General features: G+C 45.2%; 1 protein-coding gene across 4 annotated transcripts in view; it reads right to left on the minus strand.

The window, feature by feature from the left end:
- COQ8A (coenzyme Q8A) overlaps positions 1–23,388 on the minus strand; it is a 351,468-nt gene that overhangs the window by 270,805 nt on the left and 57,275 nt on the right. For all 4 annotated transcript variants that reach the window (XM_029593040.1, XM_029593043.1, XM_029593041.1 and 1 more), the window contains one exon: positions 17,028–17,227. In XM_029593040.1, the coding sequence (XP_029448900.1) occupies positions 17,028–17,204 (177 nt within the window). In that variant the 5' untranslated portion in view covers positions 17,205–17,227. The remainder of the gene's footprint in view (positions 1–17,027; positions 17,228–23,388) is intronic.

The raw sequence follows: 23,388 nt of genomic DNA on the forward strand, positions 1-23,388 counted from the left end.
TATTTTCTCAGGCAGAAGAAAGACTTCCTCTGGCAAAGCCTCAAAAATCTCCTGGCTGAGGATGATGAGTCCTGGGTACCAGTGGAGAACTATTGGAGTGTCACATGGTGCTCCCGCATCTGAGCCACTGCGTCCTTCACCTTATCTCCAGAGATTCTCCCCAATACATGGCATGTCAGCAAGTCATTCCTGCATTTCCTGATGGATATCATACGCTTGCAGCCAAGCGAGTCTGCGAGCACAGATTCCAGCAGCAAAGACCCTTGATGGCTTCTCAAAAACATCATAGGTTGACCTGACTCCATGTTTTCCACACTCCAGACCCTCATTCACCAGTGTCCGGAGAGTATCCTGATGCTGCTGAGGCAGCTGTTTGGCATGTCCTACACTTGCTTCAGAATGTCTCGCATATTCTGGCTCATGTAGAACTGGTAGGCTGCTGTGCCAGTCTTCCTCCCAAGAGCATCCATAGCCCTCTGATCCTTCCCTGAAGGTGCAGAAGAATGGGTCAGAGTGTGCTGGGCTTTGAGAGTGAATTTGACCACCACAGACTGATGTGGCTGCTGATGCTTCCACCTTCCTGTTAACAGGAAAAACCTAGAGGGGGGCGTTCCCACATCCTCATCAATAACTCCACAAGAATCTCATGTACTGGGACTGCCACGATCTCCTTGGGAATCTCCACATACTTTAATATCCAGCATCTTGTGCTGGGTATCCTCCTCAATCTATAACTGAAATGGGACCATCACCCAGACAAAACCTTCAAAGGAGAGGTCTTCCAGAGGAGAATGTTCCAAGGGGAGACCATCTGATGTGTCATCAGAAACAGTAGAGGAGTCATCCCCCCAAGCTTTAGGAGTCATCTGGGTACACTTGCTGAAACCCCAGACGTTGTGCGATGCCCCAGGCAGAGGATACTTCTATCATGGGGGTCCATGATTCACATAGTCCTCGAGCACTGGGGGCATGGCTTAAACCTGGACATAGACATGTAAAGTCAAAATAAATGGGACGCAAAATCGAACTCAATGGCAGTAGCTTACGATGACTGGAGGGCACGGGTGGCACCACCACCCAGGGAAAATGAATGCAAAAGAAAGAAGAAGGAAAAAAAACAACAAAAAAACTTACCCAAAATGCTGGAAAACCTGGCTAAGACGATAAGGGGAGAACCGAGAGGGATCACGCATCAATCGCAATTGGTGAAAAAAAAATGCAAAAAGATAACTTAAGTTATAAAAATGAGAGAGAGACAATCTTGCGAGATTCTGCGGGGGGGGGGGGGGGGGGGGAGAAATTGAGGAGAACCACAAGGATGTGTGGTATAATACATGCTCAGAGAGGCTCAGTTAAAGTTCTAGAAACTTTGACATAAGTTTTTCGTGCCTGGCTCCATCCGATGATGTCACCCATGGGTGAGGACTGTTATCCTTCTTGATCTCAAAGAACTTGTGTTAAATGGGATAATCTGCATGGAACGACAGTTACTACTCTTAACAGAAGGCATGGGGTGGAGGTAACCTGCATAGAGCAACAGTTACTATCCTTAACTAAAGGCATGGAGGCGGAAGAGATGTAGCCTGTATGGAAAGCAGAGTTGCTTACCTGTAACAGGTGCTCTCCAAGGACAGCAGATGTTAGTCCTCACACATTGACAACACCATCAGATAGAGCCCAGCCCAGAACGTGAAACCTAAAGACTCCAGAACCCCCAAATACGCCACACTGAGTATGCACCACCCTGTCCTCCAGTCCATAATATCCCATACATGGAGAAACCAAATCCCAGGGGAGGCAGGTGGGCTTCATGAGAATTAACATCCTACTGTCCTCAGAGAACACCTGTTTCAGGTAAGCAGCTCTGCTTTCTCCAAGGACAAGCAGGATGGTAGTCCTCACATGGGTGATTCCCAAGCTATAGGCTCTGAGCAGGACAAAGTGGGAAACTGCACAGTGCTGAAAGCACCACCTCTCTCCCTTTTGCCTGTGAGCCAGCTGACCCACAAAAGGGTCTAGGCAGGAAAAGAGTTGGGTTCCTCAAAGAGAAAACCATAAATGAGACTGAGACAAAACCCCAATGCATAGCAGAGGTGCCTAAGGCAGGGGAGTGATGCGAATGCCAGCAAGAAGCACACTCTGCATCACGGAACATACTACAAGCAGGGTTTTGGATCAGTAAACCCTGACAACAGTAGGTCTAGAACCTCCTGATACAGGAAAAAGTCTAGAGATGTAAACGAGAGAATTCTTGGACAAAGACCACATAGTTTCCTTTGGTGTTACAAGACAACCGAAAAATCAACTGGGGCCTGAGAGCTTTCCAGAAAAACTGTGGTCCACTGGCAGCTGAAGGACAGAATGCATCTGCAGAAGTGTGTCCCATGTTTGGCTGATAGGCACAATGGGCAGAAAACCCAAGCAATGCTTGGAAGAATTATCAGCAACAATAGCGGGGTCTGTGACAGACCCTACATGCCAAAGTATCAGACACAGCTGACCATGCAGACAACAAAGAATTTCAGGGGATGAAAGGCAATCTCTGAATGGGATCACTAGCTCAAACCCACAAGCTTGGAAATATGTTAGGCCTGAAGCTCACCCACACTACACCCTGTCAAGGGTGTAGTGTGGGTGAGCTTCCTGTCTACGGGATAGTTCAGGTGAACAGGAAGGCACTTCGGACAACCCACTGAAGTGAGAAAAGCTAAAGGCAGTACTGGCCAGAACTTGGTGAAAATACAGGGAAAAAGTGGTATCTCTTTTCCTGCAGGTATATACCCTAGCTGTTCTTCTCCTCCCCTCAACATTCCAACTGGAAGTCGGAAGGAGCAAAGAACACAAGGAGGCAAACTGCTGGACTGCAGGGGTAAGAACAAGTTGCTAGGTTGTATCTTTAAACTCCAAGTGAATAGCTCATTGCTGATACTAGTAGGGAAATACCCACAGACATGGAGCCATCAGCCTTCTTGCAACAGCTAAAACTGAGCGCAAATCCCCCAGGGAAGAAATCCAGAAACACTCCGCCAAGAGACAGGAAGCTGGGGTGTCGCAAGTGCAAACTCCTGTAGAACAGGATTTCTTCAGCTTGGAAATCCTAAAGGGTACCAGGGCAAGGTCAGTGTGATCTCAGAACAGAATGTCCACCAACCTGGCTTAGGTATTAATACCTCAGACATGATTACATATACCCCCCCCCCCAGGAAGCATCAGTTTCAGTAAATGGAACAGTTGCATGAACCAGGACACTCCTGCTCACAGACAGGATTTTCCCTAAAACGGGGGAAGTATTGCTTGCAAGCAACTGCAACCAAAGAGCAGCACCTCTGCTGCAGGGTCCCTCGTCTCCCAACTCTCTCAGCCATGGATATAGCGATAGGTTGAAAGGCATACTTGCCAATGAGATGGACTAGAACCCTCCTCACTGAGGCAGGGTCCAGCAGGCAAGAATGACTGACAATAGTAGTCCTCCACAAAAAACACCCATTGAGCTCAGCAGGTATCAAAGGTGACTCCTGGATGGGAGAAACCCCTAATCTTCATTGAGGAGCTCCCCAAAAAGGAGACTCCTAGTACGATGAGACCGAATCTGGAAGGGCTCCCTTGCAAAATAGCCCTGCTGTGCCTTAGGATGACCTAAGGAGAGCGCTACCACCTGACCGGCTCTTGGATCCCACGAGGAACAGAGAGCGACTGCCAGTCAGAAGAAGTGACATCACTTCTCCAACAAATGGAGAACAAGGCTCACCCGTTGAAGGGGTGGACAACCAGGCATCCAGGGGGAGACCCATGAAGGTCCCCCTGGAAACCCAGTTATATCTCCCCTTCCTGAAGGAACAGGAAAGCAACGGGAATCAGGGCCTCCATATTCTAAAAAACCTAACTGGCCAGGTAAGAGCTGAATTACAGTCACTGATCGCTGAGGTTCAGAAGCAACCAAATCTGCCACTTGTGGCCACTCACAGATGGTAATCAATGGAGGGACTCCAGCAAAAAAAAAAAACAACAAAAAAAAACACCACAGTCCAATGACCACCGCTGCTGTCCCACAGTCCTGGCCTACAAGGAGATGAACAGATTCAAAAGAACTGAGGCTCCAGTTCAGCGATAAACCTGCAAGAGATGGAACCACACGGGCTTCCCCACAAAGGGGATTTCTAACAGGGGAGGGGGTCAAAAGACTCTTCCCCTTCCTCAGAAGAGGAAGACTCTCGACACTATCCTCCTGGTATCCACTCCCATAGGGGTTCGACCAGGAATGCAGTCTTAGGTCAGTCCTGTGGCTGCTGCGCACAACCTGCTGTGCTCAACACAAGGGAAACACACACACACATACACTCCCATACAGTAAAGGGCAAATGGAAGAATAGCACTCTCCACTGTAAAAGCATGCTGACTAGTACTCATACAATGGTATCCCATCCTACGGATGGCGGCTCACCTATGAACCCTCTCACCATGCTTGTGGGTATAATCCCATGGCACAGCAACGACCGAGAAGTTACTACTTACCTGATAATTTCCTTTTCTTTAAGACAGTCAGATGAATACAGAACAAGTGGGTTATGCATTTGGACCTGCAGATGGAAACTGAGTAAACTAATATCACAGTATATACACCCCTGCAGTTATATCAGCCTGCCAGTATTCTCTTCAAAAGCATCTGTGGCAGACTAGCAAAAAACCTGATGAAAAACAGATAACCACTCAGTACTCAGCCAACAGGCAACACTGAGCTCAGACAAGAATGTAATAACACTAGTCTAGGGACTGGACTAACACCAGTAAACCCTGTGACACGTAGATACACAGGAGGATCATTATGCAATCATACAGCAGCCAAGGGAGTGAAGCGGAATTCATCTGACTTCCCTAAAGAAAAGGAAATTATCAGGTAAGTAGTAATTTCTCATTTCTTAGCATCCAGTCAGATGAATCCAGAACAAGTGGGATGAACCCAAGCTACTCCTGAATAGGGCCGAAGGCTGCCTGCGGTCCAGTCAAAACTGCACGTACAAAGCCTGCATTCTCCCGAGCTTGCACATCCAGACGATAATACCTAGAAAGGTGTTTAAGGAGGACCACGCTGCAGCTTGGCAAATGTCGATGAGATAACAATCTAACTTCTGACCATGACAGTGCCCGAGCTTGAGTGGAATGGGCCCGAATCTGACTAGGTAACAGCTTCTCAGCACCCACATAGTGGTCGTGACTACCTCCTAAATCCAGCAAGCTATTGTAGCCCCAAGACTGGCTCTCCCTGTCTAGTACCGCCATGGAGAACAAACAGGTAATCTGACCAATGCAAAGGCCCAGTGACCTCCAAATATCTGACAATATGCCACTTGATATCCAAGGGCCGCAACAGAAGTGACTCTTCTACATCTCTCTCCCTGACCAGAGATGGCAGGGAGACGGACTGGTTCAACAGAAATTCAGAGACCACTTTTGTTAAAAAGAGAAATGGCTCCTGTCAAGACAAGGCCTGCAATTCGGAAACCCAATGAGCAGAACAATTTGCCACATGGGACACTGTTGTCAAGGTCAGAATCTGCAAGAACAGAGTACATAGAGCCTACCAAAAACTCCAAAACCAAATTGAGATGCCATAGAGGCACCAGAAATGCAAAGGACGACGAAGATGTTCCACTCCTTTCAGAAAACGGACCACATCAGAATGAGCCGACAAGGATCCACCATTGACTGGACCCCTGAAACAGGCGAGAGCAGTTAGTTGTACCATGATGGAACAAACTGTCAAGCCATCCTACAAAAATTCCAAAATGAAGGTATCTTGACTGAACAAGGAAGAGTACCGAGGTCTTCACACCAGGCCTCAAACACTCTCCAAATCCACACATAGGCCAAGGAAGTGGAGAACTTTCTAGCTCTTAGCAAGATGGAGATCACTGCCTCAGAGTATCCACATTTCAGCAAGTTAGCCCTGCCTAGAGTCGGATCTTCGTGAAGAACAGGACTTTGCAGCAACAGGTTCCTGTGCGCTGGAAGTCGAAGAGGCAAATCTACCAGCAGCCTCCGCAGATCTGCATGCCACAGTCTCCTGGGACAATCTGAAGCAACCAAGAGCACCATCCCTCTGTGGTGTTCGATCCTTCGAATCAATCTGCCCAACATGGGCCATGGAGGAAAGGCATACAGCAATTTGTCTTCCAGCCACTCCTTCACTAGGGCTTCGACCTCCCCGTGTCCTCGGATCTCTTTTGCAGCTGAAGAATCATGAAACTTACATAGTACATAAAGTCACCAACTGGTCCAGGAATGAGAGACTTAATTGATCCCAAATCAACTGAAACTCCTCGTCTGACAATGTCTACTCTCCTGTGTCTAGACTCTCCCTGCTGAGAAACTCTGCTCTCAGGTTATTTTAGCCTGCGATGTGCAAGGTTGAGATCTGGAGATGCACCTCTGCCCATTCCATAAGATGATCTACTTCCTGCCAATTGATTTAAGCCACAGTTCTTGCACTGTCTGACATTATGCGGACCGAACAACCCTACAGTCTATTGCTGAACTATAAACATGCCAACTGGACCGCCCTGACCTCCAGGCGATTGATGTTCCAGAGAGATTCTCTGCACTCCAGCACTGTCAGCTCCTGACAGTGAGCTCCCCAACCAAGGAGACTCATATCTGTTGTCAGAACTAGCCAGTCCTGATAGGATAGCGAAACTCCCTTCCGAAGATGATCCACCTGCAGCCACCACTGCAGATGGGAGAAGAACTCCATCAGCAAATGGAGCCAAATCGAATAGTCTTAAAACTGTGGATTCCACAGAGATAGCAGGGAACATCGAAGAGGACGCATGTGTGTCCTCTCATACAGCACCACCTGCCAAAGCACCTGCAGGTAAAAACCATACAGTCAGGCACAGAGTGTTCAACAACAGAGTTGAGCTAGCAACTTCTGAATTGAGCTTCCAGTTGCAACACCTTGGCCTGCTGTGTGTCAAACTGAACTCCCAGGTATTCCAGCAACTGAATAGGTTGAAGACTGTTCTTGGCTAGGTTCACCACCCAACTGAGCTCCTGCAACAAGGAAATCACCTTGCGAATCACCAGGCAGCTCTCTTCCAGAAACTTGGCATAAATCAGCCAGTCATCCAAATACGGGTGTACTAGGAGTCCATCCTCTCTCACCTCTGCCGCAAGTACCACCATTACCTTGGAACAGGTTCTTGAGTGGTGGCCAGACCAAGGGCAGCGCCCGAAACAGAGTGGCATCCCAGAACTGTGAACTGCAGGAAGCATTGATGCTCTAAGTCCAGGGGTCGGGAACCCATGGCTCGCGAGCCAGATATGGCTCTTTTGAGGGCTGCATCTGGCTCGCAGACAAGTGTTGCCACACTTTCCCGTTGACCCAGCTGCTCCCCAGTCCTCCTCCGCCCGGGCTTAAAATGCTGTCAGCCCAGGTGGAACGCGCAGGACAGCTGGAGTCAGCGGCACCGGCATGCTCTCTTCTTCCCGCCCCCGGCCCGGAAGAGGAAGTGGAGAGTATCGGGTGCGTGCGCGGCAAGAAGAGGCCACGCTAGTGCGCTCGGCATCGGCCCGAAGAAAAGAAGACTGCAGCGCGGCTCGGAGGAAAATGAAGAGCTTCAACCGCGGCCGATGGGACTCCGCCTCCGCGAGGGCTGAAAATGAAGAGGTTAGCGTTGAGAGGAGGCTGCTGCTGCCGCGAGTTCCCGGGGTGGGGGTGGGGGAGAGAGAGAGTGAATGAGCGAGCAAGCTGTACTCTCTCTCACCCCCACCCCGGGAACTCGCGGCAGCAGCAGCCTCCTCCCAACGCTAACCTCTTCATTTTCAGCCCTCGCGGAGGCGGAGTCCCATCGGCCGCGGTTGAAGCTCTTCATTTTCCTCCGAGCCGCGCTGCAGTCTTCTTTTCTTCGGGCCGATGCCGAGCGCACTAGCGTGGCCTCTTCTTGCCGCGCACGCACCAGATACTCTCCACTTCCTCTTCCGGGCCACGGGGGCCGGGGCCAGGCCTGTGTGTGTGTGTGTGTGTGTGTGTGTGTGTGAGAGATTGCATGTATGTGAATGATTGAGAGCTGGGGGGGCCTGTGTCTGTGTGTGTGTGTGAGTGAGAGATTGCATGTATGTGAATGATTGAGAGCCTGTACATGTGAAAGAGAGTATGTCTGTGATTGAGAGCCTGCCTGTGAGAGAGAGAGAGCATGAATGTAAGTTTACCATTGGGAACCTGTATGTGTAAGTTTGTGATTGAAAACCTGTTTGTGTGAAAGAGTATGTGTGTATGATTGAGATCCTTTGTGTGTGAGATAAATCATGTGTATGTATGATTAAGAGCCTGTGTGTATAAGTAAGAGAGAGACCATGTGTGTCTGTGTGTGATTGAGAGCTGATTTAGGTGAGGGAGCATGTGAGTATGTGATTGAAAGCCTGTGTGTAAATGAGAAAAAGAGAGGACATGTTTGTAAGCATGTGAATGAGAGTCTGTGTGTGAGAGAAAAAGACAGCATGTATTTATGTGATTGAAAGCCTGTGTGTGTGTGTGTGTAAGCATGAAAAGATAGACAGCATGTGTGTAAATGTGTAATTAAGAGCCTATATAAGTGAGAAACATGTGTATATGTGAGTACTGAGAGCATGTGTGTATAGGTGTGTCATTGAGAGCCAGAGTGAGAGAGAGCACTGGTATGTGACAGAGAGGAGAAAGTTCCAAGCACCCCACCTCCTGCTAATTCAGAACAATCTCAGGACACCTGGATATCAAATGTTCCCAGGTATGCAGAGCAAAAAAATTTTTGTATCCTTATTATTTTTCATTACTGGGTCTTTGTGTCTGCTATTTTGAAATATTTTGTTGGTATCTGGAAATGTTTTATATAAGTTTTTAATTATTGGATATTCCACTCATCAGCTGTTTCGAAATATGTTCTTTTTGTTAGTACAGTTTTACTGCTGATGATTTTATATTTCTTGATTTGTTTTATAAGGATGGGTGATGTTTCTTTTTTCCTTTGTTACACTGCATACAGAGACTCTGGCTTGTTGCAGTTTCCAATTCAGTTTTTTCTGCATGCTTTTTGTTATGCGTTTTGGTCTCTTTATTCTATGTTAGGTGAGGGACAGCACGTGATTCAGGTAAGGTTTTCTGCTGGCGTGTAGTTTCTGTGTAGGACTCTATAGCAGCCTGACTTGGTCAGTTTTCCTAATAGGAGATGTATTGGTGTCTTAAGGCCTGGTGTAATATTTTCAGAGACTTATTGTACTTTAAAAGTGTGATCTTACATAAAATGCACACATTTACTTGTATTTAATTTTAAACATATTGTATGGCTCTCATGGAATTACATTTTAAAATATGTGGCGTTTATGGCTCTCTCAGCCAAAAAGGTTCCTGACCCCTGCTCTAGTCAGAGGGAAATGTGGAAATACGCTTCAGACAGATCCAGAGAGGTAAGAAATTCCCCTGATTGCACGGCTATTATCACAGAGTACAATGTCTTCATGCGAAAATGCTTCACGCACAGACGACCGGCACCTCTGAGGCCCAGGATAGGACAAAAAGAGCTCTCCTTCTTAAAGCACAACGAAATAATGAAAAATCTTCATGTATTTTCTTGAGATGTGGGCACTGGGACCACAGCCCTCTTACTGAGAAGCTTTGCCAATGCAGTTTCCACGGCCTATTTGTTTTTTTGTGGTGAGTGAGAGGGAGACACCATGAACACGTGCCGAGGAACACTGCTAAACACCAAAACATATTCCTCTTGTATCACCTCCAGGACCCACCTCTGATAAAAGAGGCGCATCCCCCTATTTCCTGTTCCCAGGGGTGGGGGTCAGCAAACCTTCATTGGGAGGCTCAGGAGGTTCCACTACCCGAGCCTACACCTCTTCTGGGTTGTCGGGGACAAAAGGATTGAGACCCACCAAAGGGTCAAATCCTCTGAAGGTGACTCTTCTACAGGGTCGAAAATGCTTGGATCCTCTAGCACGACCTCTCATGTGAAGGGAGTGCTGCACCTGCTTCTTATCCTCCAGTAAACGAGGAACCAGAGATTCACCCCACTTACTGGCCATTTTCTCAAACTCGCAACCAAACAAAAGCGAGGCGTTACAGGGCAATTTGGAGGTCACATCAGCTGACCAATTTCTCAACCATAAATGATGCCTGGCCACTACTATCAGAGCCAGCCCTCTGGCTGAAGTGCAGACCAAATCACAGCCCACCTCCACCAAGAAGGCAGCAGCTGGTTCCACAACTGCCCTGGAGTTTACCCTGGAGTCATCAACCTCCTGGGAGAGGAAGCAAACAAGAGCAAGCCAGCAAGGAACAAGAAGCGATCTGCAAGGTAAATGACACTGCTTCAAATTCTTGCTTAAAGGATAGTCTCAATCTTTTTAGCATGAGCCATCCTTCAAGGCTGCTTATCCTTTCATGGTAATGGTGATCCGCTTGCAGAACACCTGGGATACAGAGTCTGAGAGGTTGAGAGACTGTAAAATTAGCCTTTCAACATCCAAGCTGTCAGCGTCAGAGCCTGGAGGTTTGGATGTCGCAAGTGCCCGGCATTCTGAGAGATCAGTGACGGATCTGCGCCCAGGCGAATTTGCAGGTGGATGGAGAGGTCGCAAAGGATGGGAAACCACACCTGTTGCGGCCAGTATGGGGCTATGAGAATCATGAGACCCTTGTCTTGACGTAGCTTCACGAGAGTCTTGCTTATGAGTGGAAGCAGGGGATAGGCATACAGGAGACCTGATGCCCAAGAGAGGGCGAAAGCATCCCTCGGTGGAGTCCTGGGACTGCGACGTAGGGAGCAGAAGTTGTCCACTTTCTGATTGTGGATTGAAGCAAAGAGATCTATCATTGGATATCCCCCACTTCGGGAATATGCGTTCCGCCACCGCAGGGTTCAGGGACCACTCGTGGGGTTGAAATTTGCGACTTAGTTTGTCAGCTAGTACATTGTCCACGCCCGACAGGTAAGTTGATCTCAGTAGCATGGAATGAAATAGAGCTAGAGCCTAGATTTGCGCTACCTCCTGACACAGTAGGTAGGAGCCGGTTCCACCCTACTTGTTGATATACCACATCGCTACTTGATTGTCCATTTGGATTAGGATTGCCTTGTTGGATAAGCAATCTTTGAAAGCTAGAAGGGCATATCTGATCACCCTGAGCTCCAAAAAATGTATCTGATGTTGTGCTTCTGCTGCAGACCAGGTTCCCTGAGTCTTCAGGTTGTTGACATGTGCTCCCCAACCTAGAGTGGAAGCATCTGTAGTCAGAATTATCTGAGGTTCTGGAGCTTGATAGTTCTCTGAGCAGGTTGGACTCTTGGACCCACCAAGCCAGTGAGAGGCGAAGCTGCCTGGTAACAAGGACAATGTTGGACATTAGATGGTGAGCCTGAGACTACTGGAATTTTAATGTCCACTGTGTCATTCACATGGCAAATCGAGCCATCGGTGTAACATGGACGAGAACACGACGGGCAGTCATGGTTCGGTGAGACTGTACAGTGTGTGCAAGCACTGCAAGTGTATGAGCTCGTTCCCTGGGAAGAAAAGCCTTTGCTTGGGATAGTGTCGAGATCCGCTCCAATGAAGGAGAGGGATTGGGACGGAGTCAGATTGGATTTTTGATAATTTACTAGAAATCCCAAGGACAGCAGAAGACGCAAGGTGAGATGGAGGGATTGAAGAACCACCTCTGCATACTGAGCCCTCAGTAACCAGTCGTCTAGATAAGGATAGACGTGAACGCCCAGTCGCCTTAAGTATACGACTACTACTGCCAGGCTTTTTGTGAAGACACGAGGGGACGATGCCAGGCCGAACGGAAGCACTCGGTACTAGAAGTGCTTGTTTCTGACGAGGGACTGGAGGTATTTCCGGTGAGACGGGGTAATTGCTATGTGCATGTACGCGTCTTTTAGATTTAGAGAGCAAAGCCAATCTCCCTGTTGGATCAGCGGGAGTAGAGAGCCCAAAGCTACCATTCTGAACTTTTCCTTTTGAAGATGTTTGTTTAGGGCACGAAGATCTAATATAGGCTGAATACCTCCTGACTTTTTCGTTAAGAAGTATCGGTTGTAGAAGCCCTTTCCTCTTTGCAGAGGGGGAACTTGTTCTATGGCATTGGCTTGAGGAAGGGATGTGATTTCTTCTTCCAGAAGGGAAGAATGGTCGGTGAAACTCCACGTCGGATCAGGTGGAGAGTCTGACGGGATTGAAAGAAAGTTGAGATGGTAACCTTGAGTTATCACCGAGAGGACCCACTGGTCTGTGGTGAGGGTGTGCCAGGTGCTGATGAAGTGGCCAAGACGGCTGCCCACTGGTAGATGTGGTAATGGTGGAGGTGGACATTTGCTCTCTAGTGGGCAGTCAAAAACCAGAAGAAGGACCAGGCTGTTGAGGAGGCTGCGTCTTCTGAGGCCTAGGCTGGTGAGGTTGAGACTTCTGATATGATCTAGATGGGTGGGACAGAGTCTGAGGTGGGTAGTACCTGCGTGCCTTAAAAGGTGGTTCGTTTAGCCTCCCGTCTGAATGGACGTTTAAAAGGTGGAGAACTCCATGTGCCCAGCCGAGAGTTGCCACAGCATCTCGATATGGTCTTTAAGTTGAGCTACAGTCTCCTGAATTTTCTCACTGAAGAGGTTATCTCCTGTACAGGGGAGATCTGCCAACCTCTCCTGAACCTCTGAACACAGATCCAAAGATTTAAGCCAGGTCCACCCTCCTAGCACTTATTCCAGCTGCTGACACCCTGGTGGCTGTGTCAAAGATGTCATAAGCAGAGCGCACCTCATGCTTACCAGCATTTAGACCTTTATTAAGAATGATATTGAGCTGGTCCTGGAACTGGTCAGGAAGGGAATCAGAAAGATCCTGGAGCTGCTTGAACAGGTTCCTGTTGTATTGCGAGATGTAGAGTTGGTAAGCTGCAATGCGGGAGATTAACATGGTCCCATGGAAGACCCTACGCCCAAAAGCATCCAGGAATTTCTGCTCCTTCCCAGGAGGCGTGGATGAATGAGGCAGTGGCCTTCTGACCTTTTTCTGGGCGGACTTGACCACCACTGAATGGTGGGACAGTTCAGTTTTCTGGAAGCCAGATGCTGCTTGGACTAAATACGTAACAAACCAAATAGATCAACAGATCGACGAAGGTTCAAAATATTCAATAAATCAAAAAAAAAAAAAAAGAGGGAACCTCGTGTAAAATGTTTAAAATTTCACAGAGCAATTCCTTCATAAAAATTATATAAAGTGGAAAGTGGGGGTTTCATATATTTTTTTGGCAGGAACCGTCTAGATTATCCCATCCTTTTATTTTAAATCAACCAACCCTCCTTCCACCTCTTTTTTTCTTTTTTTTTAATAAATTGTGTGAAATACTGTCAAATTCATACTTTGTTAAAGTGCACTTATATAACGTGACAAATTATTTTTTTTAATTTAAAAAACTGCCCAAAAGACTTTAATACCTGTATACAGACCGCCAGAACAAAAACTTAGCTAGATTAAGATGTAATGTTTATGCTGCGCAAGTTTCGAAATAAATCCTTCTTCAGAGTTGATATTTTTATAACAAACGTTGTTCCAGTTTGAATTGTCAAACTTCTTCCACTTCATCACTCCCGCAATTCATATTCAGGCAGACAAGCCTCCTCACCGGACATATTCGATGGCAGTTTGTCTATCCTCCATATTTCTCCTCATTATATGTCCGGTGAGGAGGCTGGTTTGCCTGAATATGAATTGCGGGAGTGACGATTCAAACTGGAACAACATTTGTTATAAAAATATCGACTCCTGAAGAAGGATTTATTTCAAAACTTGCGCAAGTCGAGTTTGATGAAGCAGTGGCATAAACATTACATCTTAATCCAGCTAAGTTTTTGTTCTGGCGGTCTATATACAGGTATTGAAAAGTCTTTTGGGCAGTTTTTTAAATTAAAAAAAATAATTTGTCACGTTATAAGTGCACTTTAACAAAGTATGAATTTGACAGTATTTCACACAATTTATTAAAAAAAAAAAAAAAAAAAAAAAAGAGGTGGAAGGAGGGTTGGTTGATTTAAAATAAAAGGATGGGATAACTTGGACGGTTCCTGCCAAAAAAAATATACCGTATGAAATCCCCATTTTCCACTTTATATCATTTTTATGAAGGAATTACTTTGTGAGATTTATAAACAGTTTAACAAGGTTCCCTTTTTTTGATTTATGGACTAAATACGTAGCATCAGTCTTACAGTTAACCGGTGGAACTGTTCCTGGATGCTCCCAGCTGCGTTGAAGAAGGTCAAGGAGGACCTCATGGACAGGTATGGACATTACCTCCTTAGGTGCATCGACAAACTGAAGGACTTCTAACATTTTGTGTCTGGAGTCCTCTTCAGTCTGGAGAGTAAATGGTATAGACTCAGATATCTCTTTGATGAAATTTATAAAAGAGAGGTCCTCTGGCGGAGTCTTCCTTCTCTCTTCAGGAGGGGAAGGCTCAGATGGGATTTCACCAGTGTCTTGGGAATCCGAAGAGTCGTCAGACCAAGGGTGATAGGGCTGATCCCCAGCACCCAACGGTTCTTCAGAAGGTAAAAATGGACCTCCTCCGTTTGGAGGAGTTTGGGGCACCTAGGGTATCGGCGGTGATACTGGTAGCACCGGCATTGGGAGAGGTCAATGCGGCATAAGCGGTCCCAAAGGGCTCTGTGACCTCGGTGGACACCTCGGTGGTAACACTCCAGAAAGGCCTGGCATCGGTGATTCCTCTTCCTCTGAGGAGAGATGGATGGGCGTCGATGGACCAGGAGGAAACAGCGTTTTCCTCTGTGCCGAAGGCAGAGCACCGATGAGGGCATCGATACTGTCAAGTAGCAGTGCATCGGTGGCATCGGATCTGATGTCTGAATCGGACTTGGTATTGGTGCCGATGGAACCGGACATCCGTGGAGAGCCTGCACCACCGCCTCTTGAACATCTGGTTCAAATCTTCACAGAATGCTGGCGTCGTTAAGACCAGGTCCGGAGAGGGAGGCTAGATAGGTGCTGCCGGAATGTCCACCGGTATAGATGGAGTCTCAACCACTGCTCCCACCGAAGGCGGGGAACGCCTCTGTGTACCCAGCCTGGAGGAGGTTTGGGGCTCCTCGGCACGGGCCTTCTTCCTCGGTGGCTCGATGAAAGTGGAAGTCGAAGCCACCGGTGCACCTGGATCAGACGGCAAGGTTTTCAGATGCCGATGTTTTTCCTGATGGTCGCCTTTACTTGTGTCCGGCACCAAAGAAGTAGAAGCCGAAGTCTTCTATGTGGATCGAGAGTCATCGGTATCCAACCGATGATGGGACTTGGCTAGCGACTACGTCGATGACTTCGAAGCTTTAGCTAAAGAAAGCTGTTTGGAATGAAACAATAAAGCCATCTTTTCCAAATGAGCCCGACGCCCCTTAGGGGGTCATTTGGACAAAGTTGGTACATGTATCTACATCATGGGTAGGGCCCAAGCACAACACACAAACCTGGTGAGGGTCGGTGATGGACATCGTCCGAGGGCACCTACGAAAACCAGTCACCATAGTTATCGAAAATTTAGGCCGCGGCGTGGTCGGTGACTTCAGGGCCTAAAACCTGGAACCGTCGGTAACCGACCGAAAAGTTAGTAAAAGTTACTGAAGGGACACTGGTATAGACGGTATAAAAGGGGGACCCCAGCCAGGGTGAAATTTTTACAAAATTCGAAACTATTTCCTGAAGAAAAAGTTCCTGTCAGGAAACTGTGGAGAGCTCCTCACTCCGTGTGGCACGAGCTGCACGAAAAAAGAAAAAAAAAAAAAAGACTGAAGGGGGACCCCTGCTGGATACAGGGTTGGTTCCATGCTGGGCATGCTTAGTGGTACCAGTCAAAGTTCTAGAAACTTTGACAAAAGTGTTCCGTGATTGGGCTCCATCCTGATGATGTCACCCATATGTGAGGACTAACATCCTGCTTGCCCTGTGAGAAAAATTGATTTCAAAAACATAGGAGAGTGCAAAGCTGAATACTGTGACACACATGGCTCCCACAACCACACGGCTCCGTGGAAAAAGAGACTGGGGGGGGGGGGCTCATGGAGTCTCTGGGATTGGGGTTCTGGGCCAGGCTGCATCTGACGACATCGCCATGTGTGAGGACTACCATCCCACTTGTCCTCAGAGAACTATAGTTTCTATCCTAACAGAAGATACATGAGATAACCTGCATAGGGTGGCAGTTATTACTCAAAAAAAAACAAAAAAAAAAAACCTTGTTGTGCAGACTGGATGGAACATTGGGTCTTTTTCTGCCATCCAAAACGACATGATTGTCTCCACCTGTTTCCAAGGCAGACAAAAAAAATAATATGGACTAAAACTGCTAATAAAAGTTAGTAAAGTGCTATGACTGAAGCACTACATAGGAATGCACTTTTTCCATAAACATTAGTCATGGTACCAATGCAGGTATCTAATTGTGGTATGCAGCTTTCCCTATCATACTTCACATTCATAAAACACTATCTTACATTACTTACACTCAAGAGAAAGAGAGAAGTATAATGCTATATGAAATATTTACTAGATTTGGCATAGGACTGAATTGATTTTGATTTGAGATGAAGTGCTTTGGGGAATATGCAATTTTTCTTGTCTGTATTAATCTGGTAGATATATGGATTTTGTTGCATCGTATGTCTTTATAGATGAAGACTTATTAAATAAACACACACATACATTACATCACACATGAATAAAATGGAAGAAATCACTGCATGTTTTCCAAAACCCATTGCATGTATTTTTGTAGTACTACAGACATGCCCATTCCTAGGCAGATCAATTCACACACTACTCTGAAAGTAATGTGACTGCATGGGGGGCTTTGCTAGGATGCACAAGGAGAGCAGAATGTGCTGAAGGAGACCTGGAGACTGCTTCTACTCCTTCCAACCATGGTGTACATCCAAAAAAAAAGATTCTCATGTCAGTCAGCAGCCTACCCCTCCCTGACTACTTACCTGCATTCTCTCCATGGCTGCACTGAAGCCCTGCTCTGCGGTCACTTGCCATTTCCTGGTTAGGCCTGCAGCCTTTCCTGCCAGCCCAATACGCTGCAGCTGCCCTGACTGGGTCTCCAGAACCGCCCTGCTGAGCTTCCAAAGACCCCTCAAGAGCATGGTGGCATCACTGGCCATGACTGCCCAACCTACTCCAGTTTCTGAAATGAGAGAAAATAAAAGAGGAAAGGAACATGAAATGAAGTAATCAAGAAGCCCATCAATTGGCCATTTGTTCATTATGTAGGCACAGGATAATTGAAATAGGAAATATTTTTCTTACTGACATTTCAATGGGGCCATGGAGTGAACCATTACCAAGACAATCATTTCTATCCTTGCTATGATTTATTGAGATCTAATTTATCTTACTACATGAACTGCACTCTTACCAAATCACATGGACTGTAACTTAATCTGTCTTTTGACTTTCTGGAAACCTTAAAAAATATAATAGAACTTTGCTTCTTTCCACTTCTCCATTATAAGCATTAAGTTAAAAGGTTTGGACCAGCCTGGGGATTCAGCGGTAGTGCTCCGCACTTCCATGCAGGCTTTCCCTAATACAATCCTCAAGTAAGGTCTTGCACCCCCCCACCAGGTCAGCTGGAACTGGGGATGCTGCAGCGGGACGGGGAGGGGTGCGAGCAAGCTATGGTCATTACTTAAGGGTAACATCTAGTGGCCAGATTCAGGTCCAAGACTGCAGGATTCTGAAAGGAGCCCTGGCTCATGGCCCTGGCCTAGGATCATCACACGTTATGTTCAGGTGGGAGGGAAATGGAAGATAAAATAGAGGGGAATTCCTTGGGTACTTGCGAATGAAGGCTCATGGCACCAGATTCCAGCCCCAATTCTGATTAAACTGCAAGTACAAAAAAGGAGCAGGAGGAAACTCCTAGGTCAACATTTTAAAAAGTGTGCCCCAATTCACAGAAACAAAGAATCATCATCATCTATGAAGTATGTAGTTTGTTTATGCTGATTATTTTGTGTCAGCTCTATTTTGTTCTTATTACATTGTAAGTCTGTTGCATTTTCAATACATTTTATAAATTAAAAAAGTAGAAACCCATAGAATATGATGGCAGACTGCAAGGCCCACCTAGGCTACCCATTTTCTTTTCCTGTTGCAATAGCACACAGTCTACTTGATCTCTGGTTTTACCCTGATTTCTGCAGTGCTGTTACATGCTTTCTGAACTCTGATAGCTCTTGATTCCACCACTACCATTGAAAGGCTGTGTCACAGAACTCTGATCCTTTTCATGTGACTTATACCTATAACAAGAGCACAGCTCTAGTCCTCCTCAAGGACTACAAACACTTCTTTTTCTGGATAATCACAGTACATATCTGCATATATTTATAGTTTGGGAAAAAGATTAATTTGCACTGCAGACTTAACATAAGAACATGCCATACTGGGTTAGACCAAGAGTCCATCAAGCCCAGCATCCTGTTTCCAACAGTGGCCAATCCAGGCCATAAGAACCTGGCAAGTACCCAAAAACTAAGTCTATTCCATGTTACTGTTGCTAGTAATAGCAGTGGCTATTTTCTACGTCAACTTAATTAATAGCAGGTAATGGACTTCTCCTCCAAGAACTTATCCAATCCTTTTTTAAACACAGCTACACTAACTGCACTAACCACATCCTCTGGCAACAAATTCCAGAGTTTAATTGTGCGTTGAGTAAAAAAGAACTTTCTCCGATTAGTTTTAAATGTGCCCCCTGCTAACTTCATGGAGTGCCCCCTACCCTATTATCCGAAAGAGTAAAGAACAGATTCACATCTACCCGTTCTAGACCTCTCATGATTTTAAACACCTGTCATATCCCCCTCAGCCATCTCTTCTCCAAGCTGAAAAGTCCTAACCTCTTTAGCCTTTCCTCATATGGGAGTTGTTCCATTCCCCTTATCATTTTGGTAGCCCTTCTCCATCACAATTATATCTTTTTTGAGATGCGGCGACCAGAATTGTACACAGTATTCAAGGTGCGGTCTCACCATGGAACGATACAGAGGCATTATGACCTTTTCCGTTTTATTCACCATTCCCTTTCTAATAATTCCTAACATTCTGTTTGCTTGTTTGACTGCCGCAGCACACTGAACCGATGATTTCAGTGTGTTATCCACTATGATGCCTAGATCTCTTTCTTGGGTAGTAGCACCTAATATGGAACCTAATATTGTGTAATTATGGCATGGGTAATTTTTCCCTATATGCATCACCTTGCACTTATCCACATTAAATTTCATCTGCCATTTTGATGCCCAATTGTCCAGTCTTACATGGGCTTCCTGCAATTTATCACAATCTGCTTGTGATTTAACTACTCTGAACAATTTTGTATCATCTGCAAATTTCACTACCTCACTTGTCGTATTTCTTCCCAGATCATTTATAAATATATTGAAAAGTAAGGGTCCCAATACAGATCCCTGAGGCACTCCACTGCCCACTCCCTTCCACTGAGAAAATTGACCATTTAATCCTACTCTTTGTTTCCTGTCTTTTAGCCAGTTTGTAATCCACGAAAGGACATCGCCTCCTTTCCCATGACTTTTTACTTTTCCTAGAAGCCTCTCATGAGGGACTTTGTCAAACACCTTCTGAAAATCCAAGTACACAACATCTACCGGTTCACCTTTATCCACATGTTTAACAACTCCTTCAAAAAAGTGAAGCAGATTTGTGAGGCAAGACTTGCCTTGGGTAAAGCCATGCTGACTTATCTGCAGTCCTGGTCTAGAACTTCCTTTCCATTGACAAATTGCTTGCCTCCTCTACATTATTCATTTCTTTAAAATATTTAAATTTCTTTATCAAACTCCACCTCCGTCTCCTCTAAGGTAGCAGATATAAAGATGGATTTTAAGACCTGTACAGCATGTGTGCACATTTTCTGCTCGTGCACATGGACACAGTAACTTTATAACATACGCGCATATATGCACGCCTGTTATAAAATCAGCTAAACGTGTGTACATGTGCACATGATTTTACATTGCTGAACGTATGTGCACGCAAATGCCACCTCGATCGTGTAAATGGGGAGGATTTTAGTAGATACTCGGACCAACGCAATTACCTGTTTCCCCAGTTTACCCCAGTAAAAGGAGAGGACTTCCTAAATCCCCTAGCTAATTTGCCTCCCTTTTACCTTATTAGCCCCGACCCTTAAAATCCCGCTTACTAGCCTAGTTCTTTTTGTTTCATGACTTACACGCTGTCCATAGCAGAAGTAAAGCTACACAGATAGGGACCTTGGTGCGTACTGGAGTGTGTAAATACTTACACGCTGGCATCATTCATATTTCCTGGAACAGCCATGCCCCGCCCAGGCCACTCCCCCTCCCTTTTATGAAAAAAAGCTTCTCGCGTATCAGGAGATACGCGCCTCTTAAAATTCACAAGGCGTGCGCTGGGTTGATACATGCACATATCTCCAGGCTTTGGCATGCACAGGGCTTTTAAAATTCACCCGTTAGGTTCTTAAATCCCCCATGGAATGTCTGTATAGTGCAGTGTACATTTAGTAGTGCTACAGAAATAAGCAGTAGTGGCAATAGCATGTTGTATATGTTATCGATACTCATCACTCCTAAGGTCATATACGTTAATACTTATTTGTTTCTTTTTAATTCCACTTATACACTCTACTGTCGCGATATTAGCCAAGTTTGAGGATGACTGGAAGAGCAATGGGGGGGGGGGGGGGGGGGGGGAATAACATAGGGTGATGTCTATGAGTCAGACAAAGGACTATAAAATGTTTGTAATGAACTTAAGTGGAACAATTACAAATATTGTATACATAGTTGTGATGTTTGAGAATTTTTTCTTTAGTGATATTTTCTTTTATATGATCACCACTTCTCAATAGCATGGACTTTGACAGTTAAACAGCGGATAGAACACACATTGGAGAATGAACATGCGGACACAGCACGTTATCACCAGATAGTTAAAATATCTATGCTTTAACTATATCGAAGGTCATGATATATGTACACCGACGTGATATCTCCGATGAGCGGCGGTATATAAAAACCAATAAATAAATAAATAAATAAAATATGTTCCCAAACTGTTGATGCAACATTTTTTGAATAAAACCTAATAAAAAAGAAATTAAAAAAAAAAGAAAGGGAAAGGGAAAGAAGAAAAGAATTAAAGGGGAGGATACCAAAATGTCTGCTCTATATTCACACTAGAAACGGAGGGTGATGGATCAAACAAAGAAGGCAGAGCTTACGGGGCCATGACGAATCACATTTGCATTTACTGTGGTGGTACTAGTCAAGGTACTGGCACAACTGCAATTATACAAGGCTATGGGACCTTCCAGGGTACATTTCACAATACTAATAGTGCAAAAGGAGTTAATGACCGTACTCCTGACAGCTCTCAGATTACAATCAAATATACTGATGATTGAGTTACAAATAATGTCCATTAATACAAAGGGGCTTAATTCGTCTTACAAGAGGAAATCACTATTTCAGGAGGCGAAGAAGGGGCAGTTTCTGTGGAACAGAGTGAGAAAACTAGACTGGAGATCCAGGTCCTTGAGATTAAAGAGTAAACAAATTGGAGAAGTTTGGATGCAAAAAGGGAGGTGGGACATGGAATGATAGTTAACAGGGCAGACAGAGTCCAAATAAAGTTTTTGAAGAGCAGCATGGATTACAGAATGTTTGAAAGATGGGACAGACAGCCAAAATAGCAAGTTATTGATTCTGAACGTGACAGATGGAAGGAACGATTGCAGGGGAGAGAGAAATGAGGAGATGAGTGAGAATGGGGTTCACGGGAACAAATAATAAGTTTGAAGGAGGAGAAAAGATAGATAATTTTCACCTCCATGATTTCAGAAAAGGCAACAAGTTTGGCAGGGGCCAAAGGGCATGAATGAAGCAATGCAGAAGAGGTAGTCTGGTGGAGAATACAAGATTAATCTTGATATTAAAAGAAGTCAGCCATAGTTTGTGGGAAGACTGAAGGGGGATGAGAGGCAAGTGTAGCAAAGTGACAGCAGAGATTTAAGGAAAAGATGTTTATCAGATGGACATAACCTTGCATGGCAATTTTAACAGCAGACCGGAAGGAGGTGAACATGAATTTAAAATGAATGAAGCAAGCATGGGAATGAAACTTCCACCAGATATGCTCTGCAGAGTGAGCACAGGAACATAGGGAGCAAACACTAGACTGTACCACAATGCTGGACTGGCTTGCTAGCACCAACAGCAGCTCCTCATCACAATAAAGAAATAGACTCACAGGCATATGTGCTGCCTTCCTGGGACCCAGCAACACTCCCAGAAAAGCAACAAATTTCAAATCCTAGATAAAAGACATTTGGTTTTTCCCACACTGTGGCTTCCAAAAATTTCATAAGAGCTAAATGAGTTTAAGGATAAAAAGTATGTTTGCCAGCTCTGCAATTTTTTTTCTAAGAAATCTAACTGGATTCCAGTTATATTGAAGTGTAAAATGCAAATGACTCCTCTACTCCACCCCAGCCCTTCTTTTTCAAAGTCAAGTCAGAGACCTCAAATGAAATGGCCCCAAAAGAAGAAAAAGTGGTCTGTTTTTGGGACCACCAGAATCACAAACTCAGGTTTCTCTTACAAATTTCAGAAGGCTGTAGAGTAGTACTTATGTTGAAAGATTCTTTTCTTATAAGGCCAGGTTAGTTAAGTAGAAAATCATTACTGCACTGTGAAATTGCATTGATTAGGCTTTTAAAAACTATTCAAGGTTGGTGACATACAGGAAGATGCTGAAACGCTGGAATATATGCTAAAAGTCAAAAAGTATGTCAAGGGTCAGTTTTAAGTTCAGTACCTGCCTTCTAGGCTCAATTTACAAGAAATCACATGACTTACAAGAATTCAATCCTATTAACATATGAGAAAATTATAATACCTACCAATTAAGAAAATGTTATGCAAACTAGCTAACTCATTGGTGTGTAAACTGGAGGTGTGATCTGTTTAATCTGTTGTATCAACAATGCTGTCAAAGACTGTTCTAAATTGCCTTGCTGGTAATGTTGCACTCTCCTGTAATATTCTATACTTTACCTAAATAAAGGTCTTTCTTTTAGCTGCCAATATCAAATGTTTATTTTGATAGCTCTCAACAGATTCACTGTACCGATTTTCAGCCAAATTGATACAGTGGTTACACATTACTAAAATATGCATTTATTTAAAAAGATTTCTTATCCGCCCTTCCAAAGTTCAGGGCGGGAACAGACAGACCAAATTGTCAAAAACAGGTGCTCTTGTACTGACTTCTATT

The sequence above is a fragment of the Rhinatrema bivittatum genome, chromosome 3, assembly GCF_901001135.1.
Source record: "Rhinatrema bivittatum chromosome 3, aRhiBiv1.1, whole genome shotgun sequence".
Taxonomy (NCBI): domain Eukaryota; kingdom Metazoa; phylum Chordata; class Amphibia; order Gymnophiona; family Rhinatrematidae; genus Rhinatrema; species Rhinatrema bivittatum.